Source organism: Hemiscyllium ocellatum, chromosome 4 (genome assembly GCF_020745735.1).
Source record: "Hemiscyllium ocellatum isolate sHemOce1 chromosome 4, sHemOce1.pat.X.cur, whole genome shotgun sequence".
Lineage (NCBI taxonomy): Eukaryota > Metazoa > Chordata > Chondrichthyes > Orectolobiformes > Hemiscylliidae > Hemiscyllium > Hemiscyllium ocellatum.
The window spans coordinates 22,951,644-22,974,827 of record NC_083404.1 but is presented as its reverse complement, the minus strand read 5'-3'; the positions used below and the strand labels follow the sequence as shown (position 1 = coordinate 22,974,827).

Sequence of the window (23,184 nt, the reverse complement as noted above, 5' to 3'; positions counted from 1 at the left end):
TTCTGTGCTTTTCACTAATTTATAATGTCTAATGTAACTGCTAATTACAACTGCTTTTAATACAAATGTTTTTTTCCCCCTCCAACTCTATTTTGATTTAGTCCCTGCCCTCCCCTTCACTGTTTTGATCACACAGCATTGCCCTTTGATGTGAAGGGCGCTGTTTGTCACAGGCCACTCGGGTGTTTCCTATCTTCCTGGTGGCGGAAATTGAATAAAGATTTGTGCACCTTGTGTCTCTCACTGTGTCTCACAACTGCACACACACGCACCATGGGTGCTGGGGAAAAAAATAAACACTACCACAGTTAGGCGGTAGTGTGGGGGTTAAAAAAAAAGAAAATACAAATGTTTGAACTGTGCAGTGACCTCAAGTAATGGCTACAAGGTACTATGGAGATATCCAGGGTGACAGGGTATTGATGAGCATTTATTCTGAAGCCTTCAGATGCGCCTCAACTAGGATAATGGAGTAGTGGAGAGATGAGCTACCTTTCAATACCATTGTGCTCACGAAGTAACAAAATGGAAAAGAAAAGTTTCTATTCACTATTATAATCAGTGGATCAGGAAGGCAGCACTTCACCATTTTTTTCCCGAGCAATAAATGCTGAAAAAATAAGTGCCACCCATATTCAATGAATAAATAAAGAAAAACTTCACTTTCCAATATGGTTTTAATGCCTTGGAGCACAAGTGAATTATACTGTTCAATGATACAAGAGAGCTGAGTGCTCACCACCCAGCATATGTAGAATTTACAATATCAACTATGCTATTGTGGAAAAGCAGACTAATTGAATATTTTTAATTAATATTGACAGAGAAAAGATTTTGTTATTGAGCATCGTTCATTTATGGTTCATTTGTTCCAGCAATATCTTGTGGTGTACCTAAAGCATCAGTGAATGGAGGAGTATTTGCAACTGATTACTCAGTAAACACACGAGTTAGCTACTTTTGCAATGACGGCTATCAACTTTCATCAAAGGAGCAGTCCACTGCAGTGTGCCAACAGGATGGTACATGGAGCAATCAGAACCGACCACCGCGGTGTATGGGTAAGGAACCTAAGAAACCTATCTGGCAAGTCCTCTCCATTTGTGCTGTGCTGTTAGTTAAACTGCACATGGATAAAAATTAAAAAAATATTTTTAAATATTGCATCTGATCTGCAAAATTTATGCTGAAAATTATGCCTTGATGTTGTAAAGTTATGCAATCCAACCAGCACATTGAAATTGGGCAGTTTGGATATTATATGTGAATTTTTCACATATTTGCATACCTATGCCCAGTTTCAGCATATGTTTGCATTAAAGTGCCAGAAATTTCAAACAAATAGATGTTATTATTAAGCAAATCCCCAAATATTCTAATTACAAGTTATTTGCGTCTGTTTCTGTGTTAGCTCATGTTTGCACTAGTGCGAACCTCTTGGGTGACATAAATGTCCACATGTAAAAGAGGGTATCAGTTCGGCATTCCATTGTGGTCAGCATCTCTGTTGTGGAAGTTGTGCATTTTCACATAATTCTTTGACTTTTAAGCACTATTCTGAGCATTTTAAGAATTAACCACACAAAATTACAGATTGCTCTGTTGACATTCTAGTCTCCAGTCTTATGAAAAATGTAAGTAATTTTCACTTACATAATTGCTGAGGTGGCTACATGGATAGATAATTGGCTAAAGAATGTGAAAAAAAAAGCACATTGAGGTGAGCAGTTGTTTTTAGAACTGGAGAGGATTGTTCAGTGATACTCCCTTGGATCAATGCTTAGGCTACTGTTCTTTCTGATACAAATCTGCGCATACTTTCAGCATTTGAAAATGACATGAAAGTTGGAAATCAGTGAGGGACTTTGAAACAAACTTCATAGACACACGAGTCAAATTGGCAGTCACATGAATGATTATTTTTAACATACTGGTTAGGCACCAGCTAGAATATTGTGATGACTTCCAGAAATGAAGCATTCAGCAGTACACCAAAAACATTAAAAGGGATGCAGTGGAGGTGCAGGGATAAAAGACCTGCATCAAAAGACGAGAGAAGCTGAAATTGTTGTTTTTAGAAGCATAAGAGGTGAAGGGGAGATTTGATTGAAGTGTTCAAAACTATGAAGGATTTGAAGAATGTGCTTGGGGAAACTGTCCCCAATATCAGAGGACACAGATTTCAGACAATTGACAAAATAATGTGAGATCAGAAGGGAATTGTGTTGCAGACAGATTTTTCTCATTTGGATTGAATGTCTTGTAAAGATGATGGAAGCAGTTTCAAAATAAATTTCAAAGGAGAATTGATAAATATTTGAAAGAGGAGAAATTGAAAGGCTAGAGTTAAAAGGCACAAGCACAATGGTCTATTATTTTAAGACTCTATGAAATGGTTATCTGTTTACTTTAGTTTCAGAGTTAATCACATCCAGTTATTATATATTCAATGTCTGCCTCCATTGATGATTTAATGCTATTTGCAGTCATTATTGATTATGGGAGATAAAGCTTCTATTTTTCTGACATTGGTAGATGCTATTTATAACCCACGGTGCTTTAACTTTGCTGTTCACTATTTGTCTCAATTGCTTGGTGTCTAAGCACTGAGTCAGAAGTTTGTGGATCCAGAGACTTGAAAACTTCATTTCCATTGTTGAACTTCTACTGTCTGAGAAGGCTTCAGTGTAAGAAGTGTCTCTTTAGATGAGATGTCAAAGCCAGGTCTTGACTACCCTTTCAGATGGGTATTGCATGTTGCATAGAGCTGTTCAAAGTGGAACAGTTGTGTTGTTCCAGTGTCAGGGCCAATATTTATCCCTCAACCACCACCATAAAAACAAATTTGCCTATTGTTTATCTCATTACTTTTAGTGGAACCTGTGTGCAAATGGATCTACATTACCAACTTCATGGGTGCTTCATTTACTGTGAATCCTTTGGACCATTGTGCTTTGGGAAATTTAATGATCTCATCAGTAGAAACATTTTTGCATGCCCTTGCTACTTGCTAACATTGAGATGAAATAAACAGCTGGAGATAATCCATGATGATGAATTCCAGAATTAAATTCCAGTAAGGCACTCTTGCCTGCCTTTCGTATACATTTAGCAAAGGCTTCGCTTTCAAATCTATTAGTCAATCAGAAGACCAACAGATGTTCCATCCCATTAGCACCCCGTGAGTGCCGGACATTTCTGGGCCTAGGCGCAGCCCTGGAGCCTGGGAGGAGAGTTAAAGAGGACATTCTTGTCGCGGCAACTGGGGAGACCCCAGTAGCTTATGTGACAAAGGTTTGAGGGGTGGCATAGTGTAAGAGCAATTCTTGCTGCTTACAGCAGATCCCTTCTGAACTTATAAGATACCTGATTGAGAAAGCATACGACATCACTCGTCACCCAGCCCTTTATCCCACTACTACCTGTCTCAAGCTGACAGGCACCAATCTATGCAACACCTGGGCTAAGTGTTCTGCTTGAAACATCCTGAAATAGGGCCTCTGGGTGGGAAGGCTGCCTTCAATTTTCATTGTCCTTGAGTTAGTCAGGATGGTGGGAGTTAAGGATAGATTTTCAACTCTGTGCCTTTTTTTCTGACTTACGCCTGCCCACAATGGAGGTTGTTGCATTATGTTTTACGTATTGTGATCTATCCAATAGTTAGAGATTTTTATGCTTAGAAGTTGAAAGAAAATACACTCTGCTTTCTAAATTTGAATTTAAATTTGGTATGTTTTAATTGTTCAATTAGTCCATCAATTCATGGGCAGCATGGTGGTGCAGTGGTTAGCACTGTTGCCTCACAGCGCCAGAGACCTGAATTCAATTCCTGCCTCAGGCAGCTATCTGTGTGGAGTTTGCACATTCCTCCAGGTGCTCCAGTTTCCTCCCACAGTCCAAAAATGTGCAGGTTAGATGAATTGGCCATGCTGAATTATCTGTAGTGTTAGGTGTAGAGGGGTGGGTTGGTATGGACGCGTTGGGCTGAAGGGCCAGTTTCCACACTGTACGTAATCTAATCTAATTACTTTTTATTCATTCTTGCAATGTGGGCAGCACTTATTGCCATCTCTGATTGACCAGAGCTCAGTTAAGAGTCTACCACATTGCTGTGGGTCTGCATCACATGTAGGCTAAACCAGGTAAGGATCCTCCTATAAAGGGCATTAGTGAGCCAGCTGGATTTTCTCTGAAAATTGACAATGTCTTCATAGTCATTATTAGAATCTTAATTCCAGTGTTTTTCAGTTAAATTCAAATGCTATCATCAGCCATGATGAGATTCAAACCTGCATTATGTTGTTGCCTGGAGTAACAGTCTAGTGAGAATACCACAAGGCCAATGCCTTCCTATTTTGTTAGATTTACTAGATTAGTTCTCCAATCATGTGCAGAGCACTTTAGATTATTTTTTAGACGTCCTTCAGTTTTGGACTGACTTTAAACCTAGTTGATCTCAAATGAAACGTTTAGAAATAAAGGTCATCTCCTCTCCATATTTCAACTCCAATGATTTGATTTGGTTTAATTTATTGTAGTCATATGTATCTAAGTACAGTGAAATGCTTTATTTTGCAAGCAGTACAAGCAGATCATAGCAAGCAATGGCATACAGATTATATGGGTGCTGAGATGGGTCGAGGCACATAGGTTACAACTGTGCAAAGCAAGATCAACACTAGTTAAATCAACATTACTTGAAGTTAGAGATTCCATTTAGCAGTCTAATAACGACAGGGAAGAAACTGTTCTTGAACCTGGTGGTGTGTGTGTGTGTTGAAGATTCTATATTTTCTGCTTGATGAAAAAGGTTGTAGGAGGTCATTACCAGAGTGGGAAGGGTCTTTGATGGTAGCATTTCCACAGCAATGAGAGGTGTAAATGGAGTCCATGGATGGCAGCTTGGCTTCCGTGATGGTCTGGGCTCTGCAACCTTCTGTAGTTGCCTGTGGCCCTGGGCAGAGCAGTTGCCGTACCAGACCATTATGCACCCGGACAGTATGCTTTCTATGGTGCCTTTGTAAACATTGGTGAAGGTCCTTAAGGACATGCCAAATTTCCTGAGCCGCCCAAGGAAGAAGAGACGATGTTGTGCCTTCTTGACCATCACATCTACGTGGGAAGTCCAGAACAGATTGTTGGTTATCATCACTTCAGGGAACTTGATGCTCTCAACCCTCTCTGCCTCAGCTCCATTGACAAAGATAGGGATGTATCCTCCTCCTTTCATCCTGAAGTCAATGATAAGTTCGTTTGTTTTGCCGACATTGACAGAGAGGTTGTTATCATTGTAACGTGACACCAAGCCCTCACTCTCCTTCCTGTATTCTGACTCATTGTTGTTTGATAGTTGTCCTACCATGATGGTGTTTGTTCAGAATTTGGCTGCACAGTTGTGGGTGTACAGAGAATACAGCAGGGGGCTGAGAACGTATCCTTCGGGGGATCTCCAGTGTTGACAGTTATTGTGGAGAAGGTGCAGTTGTCTATCTTCACTGATTCTGGTTTACTGGTCAGGAAGCTAAGGATCCAGTTGCAGAGGGTGAGAACAGAGACCGAGATCTCAGAGTTTTGAGATTAGTCTGGAGGGGACTATGATGTTGAAGTTGGAGCTATAGTTTAAATTAGATTACTTATAGTGTAGAAACAGGCCCTTCAGCCCAACACGTTCACACCAACCTGCCGAAGCGTAACCCACCCAGACCCATTCCGCTACATTTACCCCTTCACCTAAGCTGCACATTTTTTGGATTGTGGGAGGAAACCAGAGCACCCGGAGGAAACCCATATTGTCACGGGGAGAACGTGCAAACTCCACACAGAGAGTCACCTGAGGCGGGAATTGAACCCAGGTCTCTGGCACTGTGAGGCAGCAGTGCTAATCACTATGCCACCGATGAATATGAGTCTGATCTTGGTGCCCTTATTAGCCAGATGTCCCAGGGATGAGTGTAGATCTAGGGGAATGGTTTCTGCTGTGGACCTCTTTCATCGGCAGGAAAGTTGCAGGAGATGGAGGCATGCTGGGAGGCTGGAGTTGATGTGGGTCATGTCCAGCCTTTCGACGCACTTCATGATTGTGGATATCAGAGCCACTGGGCAGTAGTCATTAAGGCACATTACTTACACTTCATTTGGAATTGGGGTGATGGTGATCTTCTTGAAGTAGATGGGGACCTTACCTTGTAGGAGGGAAAGGTTGAAAATGTCAGTGAATACCTCCATCAGCTATTCTGTACAGGGTTTAAGTGCAAGGCCAGAGACTGTGGAGTCACACTTTTCTGTGCTCCAGAGTGAGATCTAAGTAAAGATTACATTGATGCCTTCCTGAACTCACATTATAAATGTCCCTTAGAAGCCTTGCAAATACCATTATGATATTTATAAGGCTTCTGAAGGGTGTTTATCACCCTCTAATATTATGTTATCATATTAGGTTTCAGAGCAAGAGATAGTAATCATTACCAGGCATTGATGTTCAAGATGCATTATATGTTGGGTCAGATTTTGCTTTAGAGCTAATGGTGAAGTGGACATTACACAAAAATTTGTTAAAATGCAGAATTATGTTATAAAAGGACATTAACATCAGAAAAATATTGGGGCTGTCCATGCAGTAAAAGTATATTTTCAACAGTTTGATTCATCTTTATCATTATTAAACAAATTTTCAGGCATTGAAATGTAACTTAAACAAATACAGAAACACTCTCCTTCAAATTTTATTTATTGCTAGAGACTATATAACTTAGTTTTTCTATCTCTTTTATTTTTCTCTCTCTTTCAATCCTATTTTTCTTCCCTGACTTCATTTCATTCTTTAAAATTGATTTGACTTAAGTCAAATTTTTCACAGTTATTTGCCAGTTCAAACACCGCACTGCTTCTTACTGATGGTTTTGAGGATGCAGTTATTTGCCCCTTTGTAAAGGTTCTGCACCACTTGGTGCACCAACAACTGTACGTTCATGTGCACATCCTGTGTGTGGACAAATACAGTACTGGCTACAGTAATATGTTCTCTACTGAGAGAAAATTCTGGCACACTTTTATATTGCATTGTTACCAAGGTTTTACCAGATTCTATATGGAATTACTTTGTTTAGCCATACAGTACAGATTACATTCAACTGTATCTAGATTTTACAATGTTCTCATCAATCTTTTTATCTTCTTTCTGATACAAGTGGTGACCTGTCCTGGCATCAGTTCTTTCACTCTGGAGCATGGGAGTTGGCGAGTGGTGAATGGTTCACATTATGAATATAGAACAAAGGTTGTCTTCACCTGTGACCCTGGCTACTATCGAATTGGTCCAACTACTATCACGTGTTTGGCTAATGGAACTTGGAGCTGGGGGAGAGAAAGACCACACTGTCAAAGTATCTATCATTTAAAATTGTTTCAACTCACTTTCTTTTTAATAGTTTTCATTAAAATTTCCCCGATAGAATACACCATAATCCAATCAATGCATTTTTAAACACTTGAATAGTGGAAAATCTAGCATAGTTCGATCTTCTATGAGTCAATTTTTAGTTGATTGTTTGAGTAGTTCCATTATCTTAACTTTTATTAAATTTTTATCAAGTGTGTTTTATTGTAAACATTGTAAAAATTGTATTTTTATCCCTTTCTTTTCCTATGTTTATTGAAACTGTGTTTAAACACCCCTCTAGAGAGACCCTTCAGGAAGTCCCTTGGGAAATACTGAGAAAAGTCTTCAGCTGTCATGTCCTTTTAGGAGTATATCTTCCTCTATGAGATTTACCTTAATTTGGAAATTGTAGTGAAAATGACAGGCACAATGTTGAGCCCCCCACTGCATGACAGAGCATTTTAAAGTGAATAAACACTCCTTAAGTCCAGTGTGTCAATTTTTAGTAAGATATTTGACATAACAATGATATTGTATCCCTGCAACATATATTCTTGAGAAAGTTATTGTTCAATGTGCAACTCTTTTTTTTCCTTTTCCTTTGATAGTTATTTCTTGTGGAGAACTAGGGCATCCACCAAATGGAAAAAAGATCGGAACTCAAACAACCTTTGCAGCAACAGCTATCTTTACCTGTGATGCAGGCTACATATTGGTTGGCTCAACTGTGAGGGAATGCTTGGCATCAGGGCTTTGGAGTGGAACTGAAACTAGATGCTTAGGTATGATGGTATCCTTTACATAACATACAGAGTTGAAGAGACCGAATGTAATACATCTTCTGATCATTCAGCTTAAAATGTACTCCAAAATCAAAACTGAATTCTTAATCATAAATATTAAATTGTAAGTCTGATAAGCGTTTTTTCCCCCTGGAGATTGAAATTGTACTTAATCTTTTCATTTAACATTTTAAGCTGGACACTGTGGAGTTCCAGATCCAATAGTCAATGGTCAAGTGATTGGAGAGAATTATGGTTACAGAGATACGGTGGTTTACCAATGTAATCCTGGATTCCGTCTGATTGGTTCATCTGTACGGATATGTCAACAAGACCACAACTGGTCTGGTCAACTACCAATCTGTGTGCGTAAGTGAACATTTCTTTTTCTAGTTTCTTGAGATTCCAATTAAGAAAAGCTCTGTAATATGAGAATTAGTAATGTAGTGGTTACCTTATATTCTGGAGTTATTCCCCACTCCTCATAAAATTGCTAGGAATGCCAGAAGTTCACTACATATGTGGGTGGCATGGTGGCACAGTGGTTAGCACTGCTGCCTCACAGCGCCAGGGACCCGGGTTCAATTCCCGCCTCAGGCAACTGTCTGTGTGGAGTTTGCACCGGGTGTTCTGGTTTCCTCCCACAGTCCAAAAAATGTGCAGGTTAGGTGAACTGGCCATGCTAAATTGCCCGTAGTGTTAGGTGAAGGGGTAAATGGATGGGAATGGGTCTTAGGAGGGTCGGTGTGGACTTGTTGGGCCAAAGGGCCTGTTTCCACACTGTAAGTAATCTCAAAAAAGAATCTGAGGCAAGTTCTGCACATATGGGATAAATACAATGTGTTTGGAAGCCTGTATGCAAAGTCCAAATAAGTACCTCACTTCCATGATAATTGACCAAAAATATATGGGATACCAAATCAGTGCTTCAACAACAGAGCATCTATATAAAATATACAGCACACAGGGAGGTAATTTGACCAAAGTAACTCATGTTGACATCCATGCTTCATTCAAACCTCTTTTCAACTTTCTTTATCTGACACTGATCAGTTGATCCCTCTATTCCCTTCTTCCTTACCAAACCTTGTATGCATCGACACAATTCATCACAATCATTTCCTCAAGCAGTGAGTTCCACATTCCTGATGTTCTCTAAATAAAGAAACTTCATCTGAATTCCCTATTTGATTTCTTGGTGACCATTTTATATTGTTGACTTTTTTTTGCTCTTTCCACAATTTATAAAACTTATGTGTTTTCATTATCAAAACCTTTCAAAAATTTTAATACCATTTTAAGGTCAGCGTTCAGCCCTTTGATATACAAGGGAAGGAAGATGAGCCTGATTATCCTTTCCCATAGCTATACCTATGCATTCCCACTAGCTTTATACCCATTCAGTGTTTTATATATCTATTATAATATAACCATTAGACTGTACTCTTAATGTTTAGCCAATACTCAACGACAGTAAGTCAACTACTTTATTTTTCTATTCTATCCATTCTAGAAAAAGTACAGATTTTCTAATGCTGCTTACCAAAATGTATTACCTCATACTTAGAGGTTAAAATTTGTAAATGTATAACTGTCCATTCTCCAAATTTATAATGCTTTCTTAAAACTTTTGTTATATTCCTCACTACTGACTATGTCCCCAATTTGATGGTGTCCCCAAACTTGAAAATGTACTTTCATTTCAAAAGCAAAAATCCACTAAGGTAAACTGAAAACCATTGTGGTACCAGCACTGTACTTCGGTTTGAAATCTCTGCTCCTTGTTTTCTGTCTTGCTTGCTATCTATTTTGCTGTCTGCCCTTGATTCCACTTCTCTGACCTTAGTCTTTATTTTGGAAATCTAGATACATTACATTTGCTACATTACTCCAATTTCTGGAAAGAATTTCACTAGATTGCTTAAGCAAAACATTTCCTTTTGAAATCCATCCTGAATGCTAATTATTGGGCAAAACTTAGTGCCACCCAGTCCCTCCCCTCTCCAGATGTGAGTTCATCAGTAGGGCAAATTATTTGTTTGGGTGGTGAGATACAAGTTGACTACAAGCTGGATACAAGAATCTTTTTCCTAATCCCAAGAATCAGGCTGACGATGCGAAGGCTGGATGGTAGACCTTTCACCTGACAACTAAGTGAAGTCCTGAAGGAGCTATTCATGGCAATTTAAGGATCTCATCTATTTGTCATGCAGGGAAATCACCTAACAAATTCCACTGGATTTGCCAACAGACTAAGTGGGGAAGAGGGGGAGGTGGTTACTGATTCACTAGGATCTGACTCCTGGTGGTATTACCAGTAACGAAGAACAACACAATGTTCTTATTGAAACTTTACAGTCAGGAAAAGCCCCATCACACTTAATGCATGTTACCCATTTTTCATCTCTAAATGTTTTTCCTACATTCTCCATTATTTTTGCATACCGTCAATATTAAGCTGACAGTGTTGTAGACCTGGATATTTCCTATTTCCTTCTTAAAGATTATCATGATGTTATCTATTCTCCAAAATGCTGACAATATAACTTTCTAATGAAATAGAATGACCAAATATTGACAATAATGACTTTATTCGTTTCTCAAATTTCTTTTAAATTGGATGATATACACTTTCCAGACAATGGCTTTATTGTCTTTGGAATTTCATTCATTTATTTAAAAATTCTCATTTCTGTTTAAAATAAATGGTTACATCACTTCAAGTCCATCCCCCTCTTTCCCTCTCGTAAATACTGAACTAAAGTAATTAAGTTTTTCTCTGCCACTGCATTATTTGTGCCCGTGATTTTGACCTATCCATCTCTTTTCCAAATTCCCAACTTATTTATGTGCCTCTAGCATGTGCTACTGTGTTGTGCAATGTTCCTTGAGTTTATAGCTACCCTTTGTCTTTTTAATTTTCTTTTATGTCTCACAAAATCTCTTTTGTGTCCTCTTTGTCTGCTTTCAACTGCAACCCATCTACTTAGCATACATCCTTTGCCATTGATTTTTACCTCATTGACAGGATTTCTCTGTGCCCTGGAGTGTCCATGCACCTGATGAAAAAGTCAAGGGCATACCTGTCTGGTTAGTTAACATCAGTCCATTAATTGAGTTAAGCCTAGGTTTCCATCTTGGTAAGAAATCTCAAGGACTGATGAAAGAGATGGTATTGCATGTGATACATCATGGTGAGGAGCCATGGATTTGAAGTGAAAGTGATCTCTGGGAGTTTCACAGACCAAGTTGGCAAGCTTGATCGAGAGATACGGAGGGGACCAGTGTTCACAAAGAGTCTGGAAGGAGACATAGGTATACTGATTCTTTTAATGCCAAGAGTTATGTTGAGCCCAAGGGGACATGTTAAGGATACTTGCTCATTGTCAGCTCATGCAGAGGAAGCTATCAATCTAAATAATTGGTGCAGGCCTCTCCTGCCATTGTTTAAATTCTAGTGATGATGGTTTGAGGGTCTTAGCATGCGGTTTATTTTATTGGCCTGGGGTGGTAATCCTTCTGATGACTTCACCGTTGCTGATAAGATTGCAGTGGCTGGGCAGCTGAGCATGAAGTGGACAAATAAGCTATAGTACTTATAGAGTGACCACCTGTCAAACAGTCTCCCAGATATGTCTTTTCCCATCCACGATATCTCATTAGTTTTGTTTATTCTTCTTATTGTTACTGGAATATGAGTTCCCTGAACACCGATTCACATGTTACTCATCGCATTTGTATATCATTTGACATTAAACCTGCGAGAAATTAAAGTTTTAAAGTGAACAGAACAGTGTGCAGAGACTAACTGGTTTCCCCAGCTCCTATTCCCTATTTCTTGCCCTGTGGAGCATCTGTAATCCTGTTACACTGCAGTTGACCGAATCATGGAGTGCTGGTAAAATATCAGAAGCACAGAATAAGATACTTACATACAATTTGCATCTTTTGGAGCAGGATTATTCCTGAGATGGTTTGCTGGTTATTTTTAGAACTGGTCAGTGGTCATTCAATAACAAAGAAAACATAAAAGCCATTAAAGTATAAATTCAATGTTTATTTGCTGTGACCATTGAAAAGAAAATGAGTTAACTTGGATTTAGTATCTTTATAGAATTAGAAATGCTTCAATCTGGACTAAGGAGTAACACCAACGAGAGGATTGAGTTAGCACACAGATAAACATGTACCAGGAATTAAACCCTGTGAAGATTTGCACAACATTGCATTAACATGGTTTGCAGGAATAAGAATACGCTATGGATCATTCCAGTTCCAGCAAAAATTAACATTCTCTCAGCATATTAAATAAGCTAACCAAAATTCTGTGAGATTACTTTACTAAGCATTTACATTTCAGCCGGTATTTTGTGAAATGTTAATTCCATCAGTGGAATAAATCAAGTCACATAATTCATGATCTTGAAATGCCCTCTAATACTAAGTGCAGTTTTCTGCATTCCATCAATTGGGATGGCTCATTAAAAACAATTTAACTAACTAGTGGATTATTAGTAGGAGATCTTGTGTATTATGTATTTATATAATCCGTAAAGAAAGGAGTGAATTTGTGCTGCGTTGACACTTTGCTAAGCAATTTCTTAAAGTAAGAAAACTGAAGCTATTTGCTGATTTCCTTTCTGACAATGGTTGATTGATTTATGGATATTTAACCTGGCGGTACTGGACATCTGCCCCATATTCATTACAATCCTCCTCAGCACAAGGATGTGTAATGCAACCTAATGTCTAATGCAGTGGATTGGCCATTATGCAGAAAGACAAAATTTCCATCACACAGGAAATCACACATTTACACATTTTTAAAAAACCTCTAGTGTACTCAGAAAGTGAGACACCTAATTCAAGTGCAGGGTTATCATTGAATGAACAGTGATATTTCTATGTACCTCAATGCACACAAAAATAAACCTTTGTAAAAAAAGGAGTCCAGGAAAGGGACTCTACATCTTCAAACTTTTCCTCCCTTCCTTTTCATTACCTTACCCTTCTACTTCATTTTGTTACAACCCCCTGTTCATTCCCGGAATCTTTGAAAATTTCTGGAGCATATTAGCCTGAAGATCTGAAAAAGACTCATGCAGATGGTTGCAAAGCTCATCAGTCAGGATGCATCCTTTTGCTGTGTTTGCACCCTGGAATTTTCAGGAGCTGAAGTTGAAGTTGGTTTTGTTCTACTTTTGTGCAGAGAATAAAGATAACATAGGTTTTGTAGCCCTGGCCAATGGACCTCACAGCCTTATTTGGTAAATGAGAGCCACACTGTTAAAAAAAACTATACCTGGAAGTAAAAGCAAAGGGCTAATTATTGTGGGTTTTTTTTGGCTAAGTCCAAGTTGCATCGGGATTTTTGCAGTGTTTGTCTCCTTCAGACTTAACTGGCTCTTTTGCTCTATCGTCCCAAACTCACCTCATTAACTACCTACTACAGCCCTATGCCATCCCTCATGTCCGATTCTAGCCTTATTATGACATGGATCATTCCCACCACTCAGCAGTTACCACAAAAAGGAATGGCATCCCTTGCACTGAACCATCTTTAAAAACCAGTTGGACACCCCGAGAAATACTGCCTGTCAGAACTGTCCTGCAGGATTGCTGAACTTTGTCCCAGACATGGCAGACAGGGGATGATGGTGCCCTGCTTTGGGGGCAGGATCTGCACACAGTGCTGGATGGAGTGGCTCTGGAGTGGAACTTCTTCCTTTCCAACAACCAGCAGTAGAGGTCACAACACCAATCAAGCTTTGCCCCCTGGAATAAAGCACCTCAAGCACTTGTTGGAGGAACACTGAACAATTTAGAAAGGAGATCAATGTTCTGCTCCACTTTACCAGGTTAAATTCCACCATTTTCTCACATTCACCCTATTTCTCTGCTACTGTGCCCAACTCTGACATGACTCATGCTCTAATACTCACACTATTCCCCACATGCTCTCACCTATCCTGACCCCCAACTCCATTTCCTTTGTGTACCCCACGTGCTGCCTATTCACTTGCTCAGAACCATCTCCTCACCTGCATCGAAAGTAATTGCTATGCCACCCACTTTCATCTTCTGTAATGCCAGCCTCTTTCTCACTCCCTGTGGTAGACACTCCACCATAGGTCAAAAAGAGTCAAGCAGGGTGGTGCATTTCCTGCCTTCTCGTCTGTTATGAAGACAAGGTCCTGACTCTGACTGCACAAAGCAGGATTCAAACATTTACTGGAGCTACTTTTGCCTTAGTCTGCTGGGAACCCTTGAGCAAAGGTCATCCTTCTTGACTGAGGCCAGCTGACAAGCCTCCTAGCTTTTTGAATGTGATATGTATGGCACAGGAAGACAGCAGTATTATGAGACAGGGATCTCTGTCTGAGAAAGCAAAGTGTAAAAACACATGGCAAGGAAATGCAAGGCAGGGATGCTGTGAGCATCTCAGTCATTCAGACTGAGTGTATGCCGAGAGAGTAAGCAAACTGCCCAGTGATGCAGCTCGGTCTGGTCCAGGAATTGGGTGTGTGTCTCTGGGTGCACATTTTCCATACAGTAGCATGACAATGATAGTTGCTGGTGCAGCATTGAAATTCAAAAGCATGCTGCAAATGGACTGGAGATGTTCCATCAGCATTTTTAGGTGCTGGTCACATGGCAGATGCCAATATTTGAGGATGTGGCGAGAATGTGATCGATCTCCACACAGCACGTCCTGGGGCATTTGCAGAAATCTTCGGAACAAGTGGCGAGTTGAATTTGGCACACTCTGATGTACTTGTAGAGTTTTTGTGATGTCAAGCTTGTTTGGTGAGTTTGGAAAGACGGGAGGTTGAATATTAACATGGTGAATTAGGCTGTTCCTATAATCCCCTTAAATGGCAATTTATTGCTGCCTCGCAAGAATCTTGACACACAGCTTGAGAAAAGTGTAAAAGATTCTGCAAGTTGCTCCTGATGTCAAGATGGATCTCACCACAGACTTGTTATCTGTTGCCTCAGTTTTCCAAATCCCTATAAGATTCCACCCATCTCACAAGAATCACCCAGATATTGCCCTCACAGCTCTACTTTAAAACAATTTGCATACTCATAATGATGACAAAGTGGGGGATTAGTCAATAAATTAAGCATATATTCATATAACACCTCATACACAGCGAAATGTTCCAAAGTAAGTCACAAAGGAAACAATGAACAATTGTCCTGCTAATAGAAGAACAATGAAAAAAAGTGAGAAACTATAATGGCGGCTTTGGAGAAAATTGCAGGATAGTAATACATTTAAAGTTTGAAAAATGTTGTGAACTGGGAACAAAGTTAAAAAACCTTTAATCATCAGCAGAGCTCCAAAATTGAACACGTCTGAAATTAAGAGGGAACATTAATGTGGGATGAAATGTTTGTGATGACAAAGAGATAGATTAATGTTTGGATACAGAACCTTCATCAAAGCATATGTTTTATTTCTGATTTATCATGTTTGTTTTTATTTTCCTTTTTATCTGAAGCTACTTTTAAAATTGATTTATTATACTTCAGTTCAGAGGCAAATTTCTTTGATATGAGGGTTTACCTTTGTCGCTTCAAGCTGAAAGCAATATTGTTCTGATGTTGAATAAAGGCTACTGGTAATTCTATGGCATACAAATTAGCAAGACATGTTATCTTATTAGACTTGTGGTTTCAAACAATGGATTATGGTCTAAGTATAAATCATAGAACAGGGCTTACAGAAAGTAAATGACTGAGTGATGTAGCTGTATAATTCAGAAGCATTGCAGGTATTATTAAGTTAGAAAAACAATAACTTTATTTCATGTCAATCTTCATTTTTGATGTGTTGTTTCTCTGGAACAAATCTGTGTTACTGATGGTCTTTAAAGCATTTCAGAACAATCCTTTCAAATGCATTTTCAACACAGTTTACATACCCAATCAGCTTTTGTTTCCATCATGTCCTCTGCTTGACAGAAAAACAACTGTAATTTTCTGAGATAAATTGTTCACCTTCTGAACAAATGCTAGCGTAGAACAAGGTAAAAACAATGACTGCAGAAGCTGGAAACCAGATTCTGGATTAGTGGTGCTGGAAGAGCACAGCAGTTCAGGCAGCATCCAAAGTGCAGCGAAATCGACGTTTCGGGCAAAAGCCCTTCATCAGGAAGGGCTAGCGTAGAACAAACAAGAGAAATTTGAAGTTCTGAAACTCAGAAATTCCACCAGTGAAGCCTAATTCACCTTTATTTAATAGAATAGCTAAGTATCAGCGAGATTGTGTCTCAAAGCAACTGATGTATGGGGGTATTGGGCATTTGTTCAAACCTTTTATTTTCTTGAGAAAACTGAATGAGAGATTTGTAAAAGAAAATCAGAGGCAAGCAACATGGCTGTGCTAGTGATTCATATTCCACTCTTGCTCATGTCGGTCGTATTGCATCCTTTCCCATCAGCACTTCTTTTAAATTATAATTTTGTGTTAGTATTTTTCTGTCCAGTACCCTTTCAATGCTGTCTGTCTTTTCCAACCTTTAGTCAATTTTGAGAGCATCGATTCATGGAAAGATTTGAAAAGAAACAGAATGCGTGAAGAACTGTCAATAAATTATCCTTAAACAACCAATTGATATTCTATTTAGTTCAATGCTGCCTTCATGAACTGTTTGGGGTGAAGAATGTCTCCTCCCATTACGATGAATGATAAAGTATTCGGATAGCTGGTTTCTAACTGATAGTTATAACTGATTTTTAAAAGCATATTTGTGAACCCTTCTGTAACCATTTATTTTCAAAGTTTTGATGAGATTTTAAAGATTTCAGATTGTTGGTCATACGTTTCTCCTAGCAATCAGTTGTGGGCATCCAGGAAACCCAATTTATGGGAAAACCTCTGGAAGTGCTTTTAATCTCAACGATGTTGTGACATTTTCTTGCAACACTGGATACATGATGGATGGGACAGACAGGGCTCAATGTCAGGCAAACCGACAATGGAGCCAACCAGTACCAACGTGTAGAGGTAGGTGCACATTATCCTTGAAGTTGGTGCCTTGTATTGTAATAAGATGCAAAGCAAAAATAAATTATACTCATAGCTAATATATAAGTGAAGATGGTATTATTTTAGCTTTACTGTGCTATTAAGGCTCTGACTTATTTTTGTCTCCAACTCAGCATGCATTGCATAGCATCTCCAATCTGCAGACAGTGAGCCTGCTCCCTTTACTAACAAACTTTTGTCACTTGTTTACATGAAATACCATGTGGTGTTCTGATCAATGTGCTGTGATATGGAGCAATCACCAAAAGCTTTCACAAGTGTTGGAGGGGCTTATTTGCCATAACGCAATAAAAGGTGGATGGAAGCTTGTGAGAATAGACAATAGACAATAGGTGCAGGAGTGGGCCATTCTGCCCTTTGAGCCTGCACCACCATTCAATATGATCATGGCTGATCATCCTTAATCAGTATCCTATTCCTGCCCTATCTCCATAACCCTTGATTCCACTATCCTTGAGAGCTCTATCCAACTCTTTCTTAAATGAATCCAGAAACTGGGACTCCACTGCCCTCTGGGGCAGAGCATTCCACACAGCCACCACTCTCTGGGTGAAGAAGTTTCTCCTCATCTCTGTCCTAAATGGTCTATCCCATATTTTTAAGCTATGTCCTCTGGTTCGGCACTCACCCATCAGCAGAAACATGTTTCCTGCCTCCAGAGTGTCCAATCCTTTAATAATCTGATATGTCTCAATCAGATCCCCTCTCAGTCTTCTAAACTCAAGGGTATACAAGCCCAGTTGCTCCAGTCTTTTAGTGTAAGGTAGTCCCGCCATTCCAGGAATTGATCTCATGAACCTATGCTGCACTCCTTCAATAGCCAGAATGTCTTTCCTCAAATTTGGAGAAATAGCAAAAAAGGATGTTTCACCAGCATTTACATCAACCTAGTGCCGAATGTTCATCCAGAGTATGAGAAACTCCAAAGGAAACACTGCCCTGTTGTGATGTATTATTTGGCCACTAGATGTGCCATTTTCTTTCAGAAAATGTTTTACTGCATTAATTTAAAATATACATTGTTTCAGCTAAGAGAGAAAGAGAATCCTGCTCCTATTTATTTCAACTTCCTCAGATGGTCACAACAGAGAGTTAGGTTCTTTTAGTGCAAGATTACACCTTTCTCCATTCAAAATTACCTATTCTTTACTACAATCAGTAAAAAGCAAATTACAAAGTAATTGCAATTTGAAAGGGAAATAATGATGATGAGGCTAATGAGGGCTGAGACTTAGGAAGTATGAGAATTCTGTTGGGAGCTGGAATGCTGCCTTCAAAAAAATGGAAGTGGGATTTCTGAACTGTACATTTCCACTCCTCCAACACACTTCCCACATTTAATTAAGCCTGGCTTTTGCTACCCTCTACCATCTATCAGAGACAAAATATGGCAAGATTAAGGTTCTGAGTAGTCTAGCATTTCAGAGGAGCCATACTTGAGGTTCCCTGTTTATACATGATGATCTGGTTCTAGATCCACTTTTCATTGAACTTGATGCTTTTTGAAAGACTTATTTCATCAATCCATTTATTTGATCAGATTAAGACAAGGTGCATTACAATGTATAAATGCCATTTCAGAAGAAGCAAATTAAAAGACTTTCTCAGTCAAAGGAAGAAGAATAAGCATAATAACTGCTAACACAGAAAAAATGAAAAATATTGAGCATTTGATTATCATGCATCATTTAGCTATGATCTCTCTCTCTCTCTCTGTCAAACATTTGCAAAGTTAAAAGGAGATAGTGTTTAGTATGGAAAGAAGATGAAAGAGTTTAAAGTCCTTTGGGTGTCTTTGAAGCCAGTAGTCTTAACCTAAGACCACAGTTTCATTTACTGTCAGCAGTTGCGGAAAATGCAATTGCTCTTTAACTATTGGTAAGCTAATATTTCTTTCCAAGTGCTGTCATCAGGAAGTTTTCTTCTTGCAAGGGAGCAAGAGAGGGGACTTCTTATCTGCCCAGGTTCAGTTCAGCCTTCTAAATTCCTTTTCTCTGTTCTAATTGATTGTATATTCCCACTGCTGTAGCTATGTGAAGATTTTAATGTCACAGCAAATCAAATAGGAAATTAAGACCTTTATGTGTATCTATCCTTGGACTTGGGTGAACAATGTCATTGCCATTGAGTGAAAAGTTAATTGCAGCTCATACTGTGTTTTGTTTAATCCTCATCAATTTCACGAAACTTGGCTATCTTGATTCCTGAAGCTATTTTTAATTTCATTTTTTCATCCTTCTTTTCAACAAATCATTTCAGTTCATGGAAGCCCCATGTATTAAATCAATGAATGAAATGCAAAGATCCATCAATATGTAGTTTGCACCATTGCCATGAGAAGATATAAAATTGGATGAAATATTTTAGTTGAAATACGTCTGGTGTTTTGTTTATTTTCAAGCTGAATTGGCATTCATACATTGTAATGTACCTTGTCTCAATCTGATCAAATAAATGAATTGATAAATCAAGTCTTTCGAAAGGCATCAAGTTCAATGAAAAGTAGATCTAGAACCAGATTGTCATGTAGGAACAGGGAATCTCAAGTCTGGTTCTCCTGAAATGCTAAACTATCTCCGAATCTTATTCTTGCCATATTTTGTCTCTGATAGATAGTGGAGGGGAGGAAAAGTGAGGCTTAATTAAATGTGGGAAGTGTGTAGAAGGAGTGGAAATGGATTAGAAATCCCCTATCCATTTTTTTGAAGGCAGCAGTCCAGCTCCCAACAGAATTTTCATGCTTCCAAAATCTCAGCCCTCACAACCCTCACCTCTCATCATCATCATCACTATTGCCCTCCCAAACTGTGAACCTTCTTGCAATCTCATGCCCTCATTTCCCCCCATATTTTCTCAATTTATACTCATTTAGTATCCACTATGGCTAGACTTTCAATCTCTTTGGAATGGACATGAAATAATAAACTTCTGAAAATCCAAGTGAGCTACCATTGAAATACATCTCTCCATTATAAAATACATTAACAAATCATCAAAAAAACAAACACTTATTCACATACTGCATCAAAGGCAGATAATCCCTTAATAACCTCTTAAAGCTGTCAATCAAATTAGAAACACATCAACTTGCTGTGATAAGTGGTTTTGTGAATTCTGACATTCAACAAATCATTAATAATCAGATCAGCTGTCAAAACAGGTCTTGTAAATCGAAAGATTGAGGTCTAATGAAATTAAACAACAGATGGACAGTTTTCTTTTCCGAGCTATTGCAGATGTCATGTCAATCAAAATAGTTCAGAAGCAGCCAGCTGTTTTTTTCTCTCAAAATGAATGTAATATCACTGACATTTTTTTAATTTAAAAGTTCTCTGGGCATTTAAATCACTTTATGATCATAAATGTCTGAAGCAGTGCTATAAATATAATGGTTAATGGTCATTACTATAATTGTTAAATGATTTAACACTCCTGTAAGAATGCTCCCAACTTCAGGCTGTCACAAGCGTACCCATGATGTGAGTGTTTTTTGGACATTAAAAACTACATCAGCACAGGAATGTAATGGGCAAAGGAAAACAAAATTCAATGGCACACACAACAGCGAATGCCCCCTGAGAAGACATGTTGGAGGTCATGACCCAAGGCTTAAGCACCATGAAAAGGCCAAGTAAAAATACCACAGGAATGAAGAGGCAATGTATCTATCCTGTCAAAATCTTTGAAATTTCAGGTTTCAGAGCCATTATAACTCTACCACCAAACCCCCCATCCCAATACAATCCCGCCATCATGACCACCATTGAGAGATGAAAATTCAGCCACTGTTATCTGTGCTTTTTTCAGTAAAATCATTCAGAATATAGCACTGACTACGGAATTAACATAAATGAGAAGTCAAGATATGACAGCTATGAGAGAACTATTTATTTTGTATTGTTTGCAATCTACATTACCAGAGTATCTGCTACACATTCTTTTTTGTGTGTTCAGTGCGAGGACATTCACCTCGTGATTCAAACATCCACTCTTCCCCCTGTCCCATCTTCCCACCCACAGCTTTCTTTATGTACTCCTGCTGGTGTGCAAACCTTGGCACTGAGACACTGATAAAGCATTTACTCCCAACACAACTGGACAAAAAAAAAATCCTTACAATTACATTTGTTTACCAATTGAATTGGAGTCGGAATTCATCTTCACTTTTGTTCATTTCTCATTCCAGAAAGGCTCAACAGTTCTAAGCAAGAGGCTGGAGAGTGATGCATGCTTCTATTGTATATGAAGTAGCTCAAATTGGCATAGAAGGAATTAATGCACTCTCTGAAGGCTGACCTTTGTTTTCTTTCAATTCCAAAGAAAATACAAATTCATAATGCAACAGAATTGCTCATAAATAATTAACAGCTCCTGTCACTGGTTTAAAATATAATATCACAATAGTGAATAAATGGGTGTACAGGCTATCCATCAAATCCGTGTTGACCAGATAAATTAATGCTAAAGACAAGTTCTCACCTATATGTAATCAGTAACATTCCATGCTGCAGACTTGCATACAGAGGGTGTATTAAAAATCGTTGCTGACAATTCATTGTGTTTTTCTTTCACTAAAACTGTCTAAATAATCAGGCTATATAAGTGAATGAAATAATTCCTCACCAAGTGCAATTGTAATGCTAATAGGTTGAAATATCAAATAAATTGAATCAAGCAATTAAGGAGAGCTAATTAGAAGGAAGGCTGCTTTTTCTGAGATTGTGCTCAATTTATAAGTAGTGGATTAGTTTATGTAGCCATATACTTAGTACCCTGGAAGTTAGTGCTTGAGAAGTAAACAAGATCATTTGATGTCTTTAATGGTAATAATAATTCTTATTCTCTTAATGGGAATCACCATCATCTTCAGCAATGGGATTTATCCACATACTGCCAGTGGCAGTTTGATTTTTATTTGATATCTGCTTAGAGGATTTTTTTTTAAGGTAGGATGTCCTAATTTCTGCATCTCTGCAGTCGTTCCTCAGGGTAGTGTGCGAGGCTCAACCATCTTCAGCTGCTTTGTCAATGACTTTTCCTCCATCATAACATCAGGAGTGGGGATGTAAGCTGATGTTTGCAGAAAATTCAGCACTAGTTGTGACTCCTCAGCAATCTATGTTCAAATGTAACAAGATCTGGACAACATCCAGGCTTGAGCTGACAAGTGGCAAGTAACATTTCATAGAATCCCTATTTTGTGGGAACAGGTCATCTGACCCAACAAGTCCATACCAACTCACTGAAAAGCATTCCAACCAACCCCCCCCACCCCGCCTCAGCCCATTACACTACATGTTCCCTGACTAATGCACCTAACCTACATATCCCTGAACACTATGGGCAATTTAGCATGGCCAATTCACATAACATACACATCTCTGGACTGTGGAGGAAACCGGAGCATCCAGAGGAAACCCATGCAGAAAACGGGGAGAATGTGCAAACTCTACACAGACAGTTGCCTGAGGCTGGAATCAAACCCAGGTTCCTGGCACTGTGAGGTAGAAGTGCTAACCACTGAGCCACCGTGCTGCCGCACAAATGTCAAGCAATGACCATTTCCATTAAGAGATCACTTAACCAACATCCCTGATGATTTAGTGGTGCTACCATCACTGAATCCACCACTGTCAACATCCTTGGGGAAACCATTGGTCAGAAGCTTAACATAAACCCAATGACTACAACAGGAGGTCAGTGGCTAGAAATATTGCAGTGAGTAACTCACTCCTGACTCCTTAAAGCCTCTCCACATCTCCAAGGCACAAATCAGAAGTGTGATGGAATACTTCCCACTTGCCTGGAATGGTGTGTTCAACAATGCATAAGAAGTTTAACACCATCTAAGTCAAAGCAGCCCACTTGATTGCAAACACATTCACGAGCATTCACTCCCTTCACTACCAACATTGGGTACCATGCAAAAAACACCGTAGAAATTCACCAAAAAACCTTAGACTGTG

At 38.9% G+C, this 23,184-nt stretch overlaps 1 protein-coding gene across 1 annotated transcript in view; it reads left to right on the top strand.

Moving 5' to 3' along the window:
• csmd3b (CUB and Sushi multiple domains 3b) overlaps window positions 1–23,184 on the top strand; it is a 1,941,594-nt gene that overhangs the window by 1,845,992 nt on the left and 72,418 nt on the right. The window contains exons 50-54 of the mRNA XM_060823982.1: window positions 876–1,061; window positions 7,188–7,382; window positions 7,987–8,160; window positions 8,356–8,529; window positions 17,003–17,176. Of these exons, the coding sequence (XP_060679965.1) occupies window positions 876–1,061; window positions 7,188–7,382; window positions 7,987–8,160; window positions 8,356–8,529; window positions 17,003–17,176 (903 nt within the window). The remainder of the gene's footprint in view (window positions 1–875; window positions 1,062–7,187; window positions 7,383–7,986; window positions 8,161–8,355; window positions 8,530–17,002; window positions 17,177–23,184) is intronic.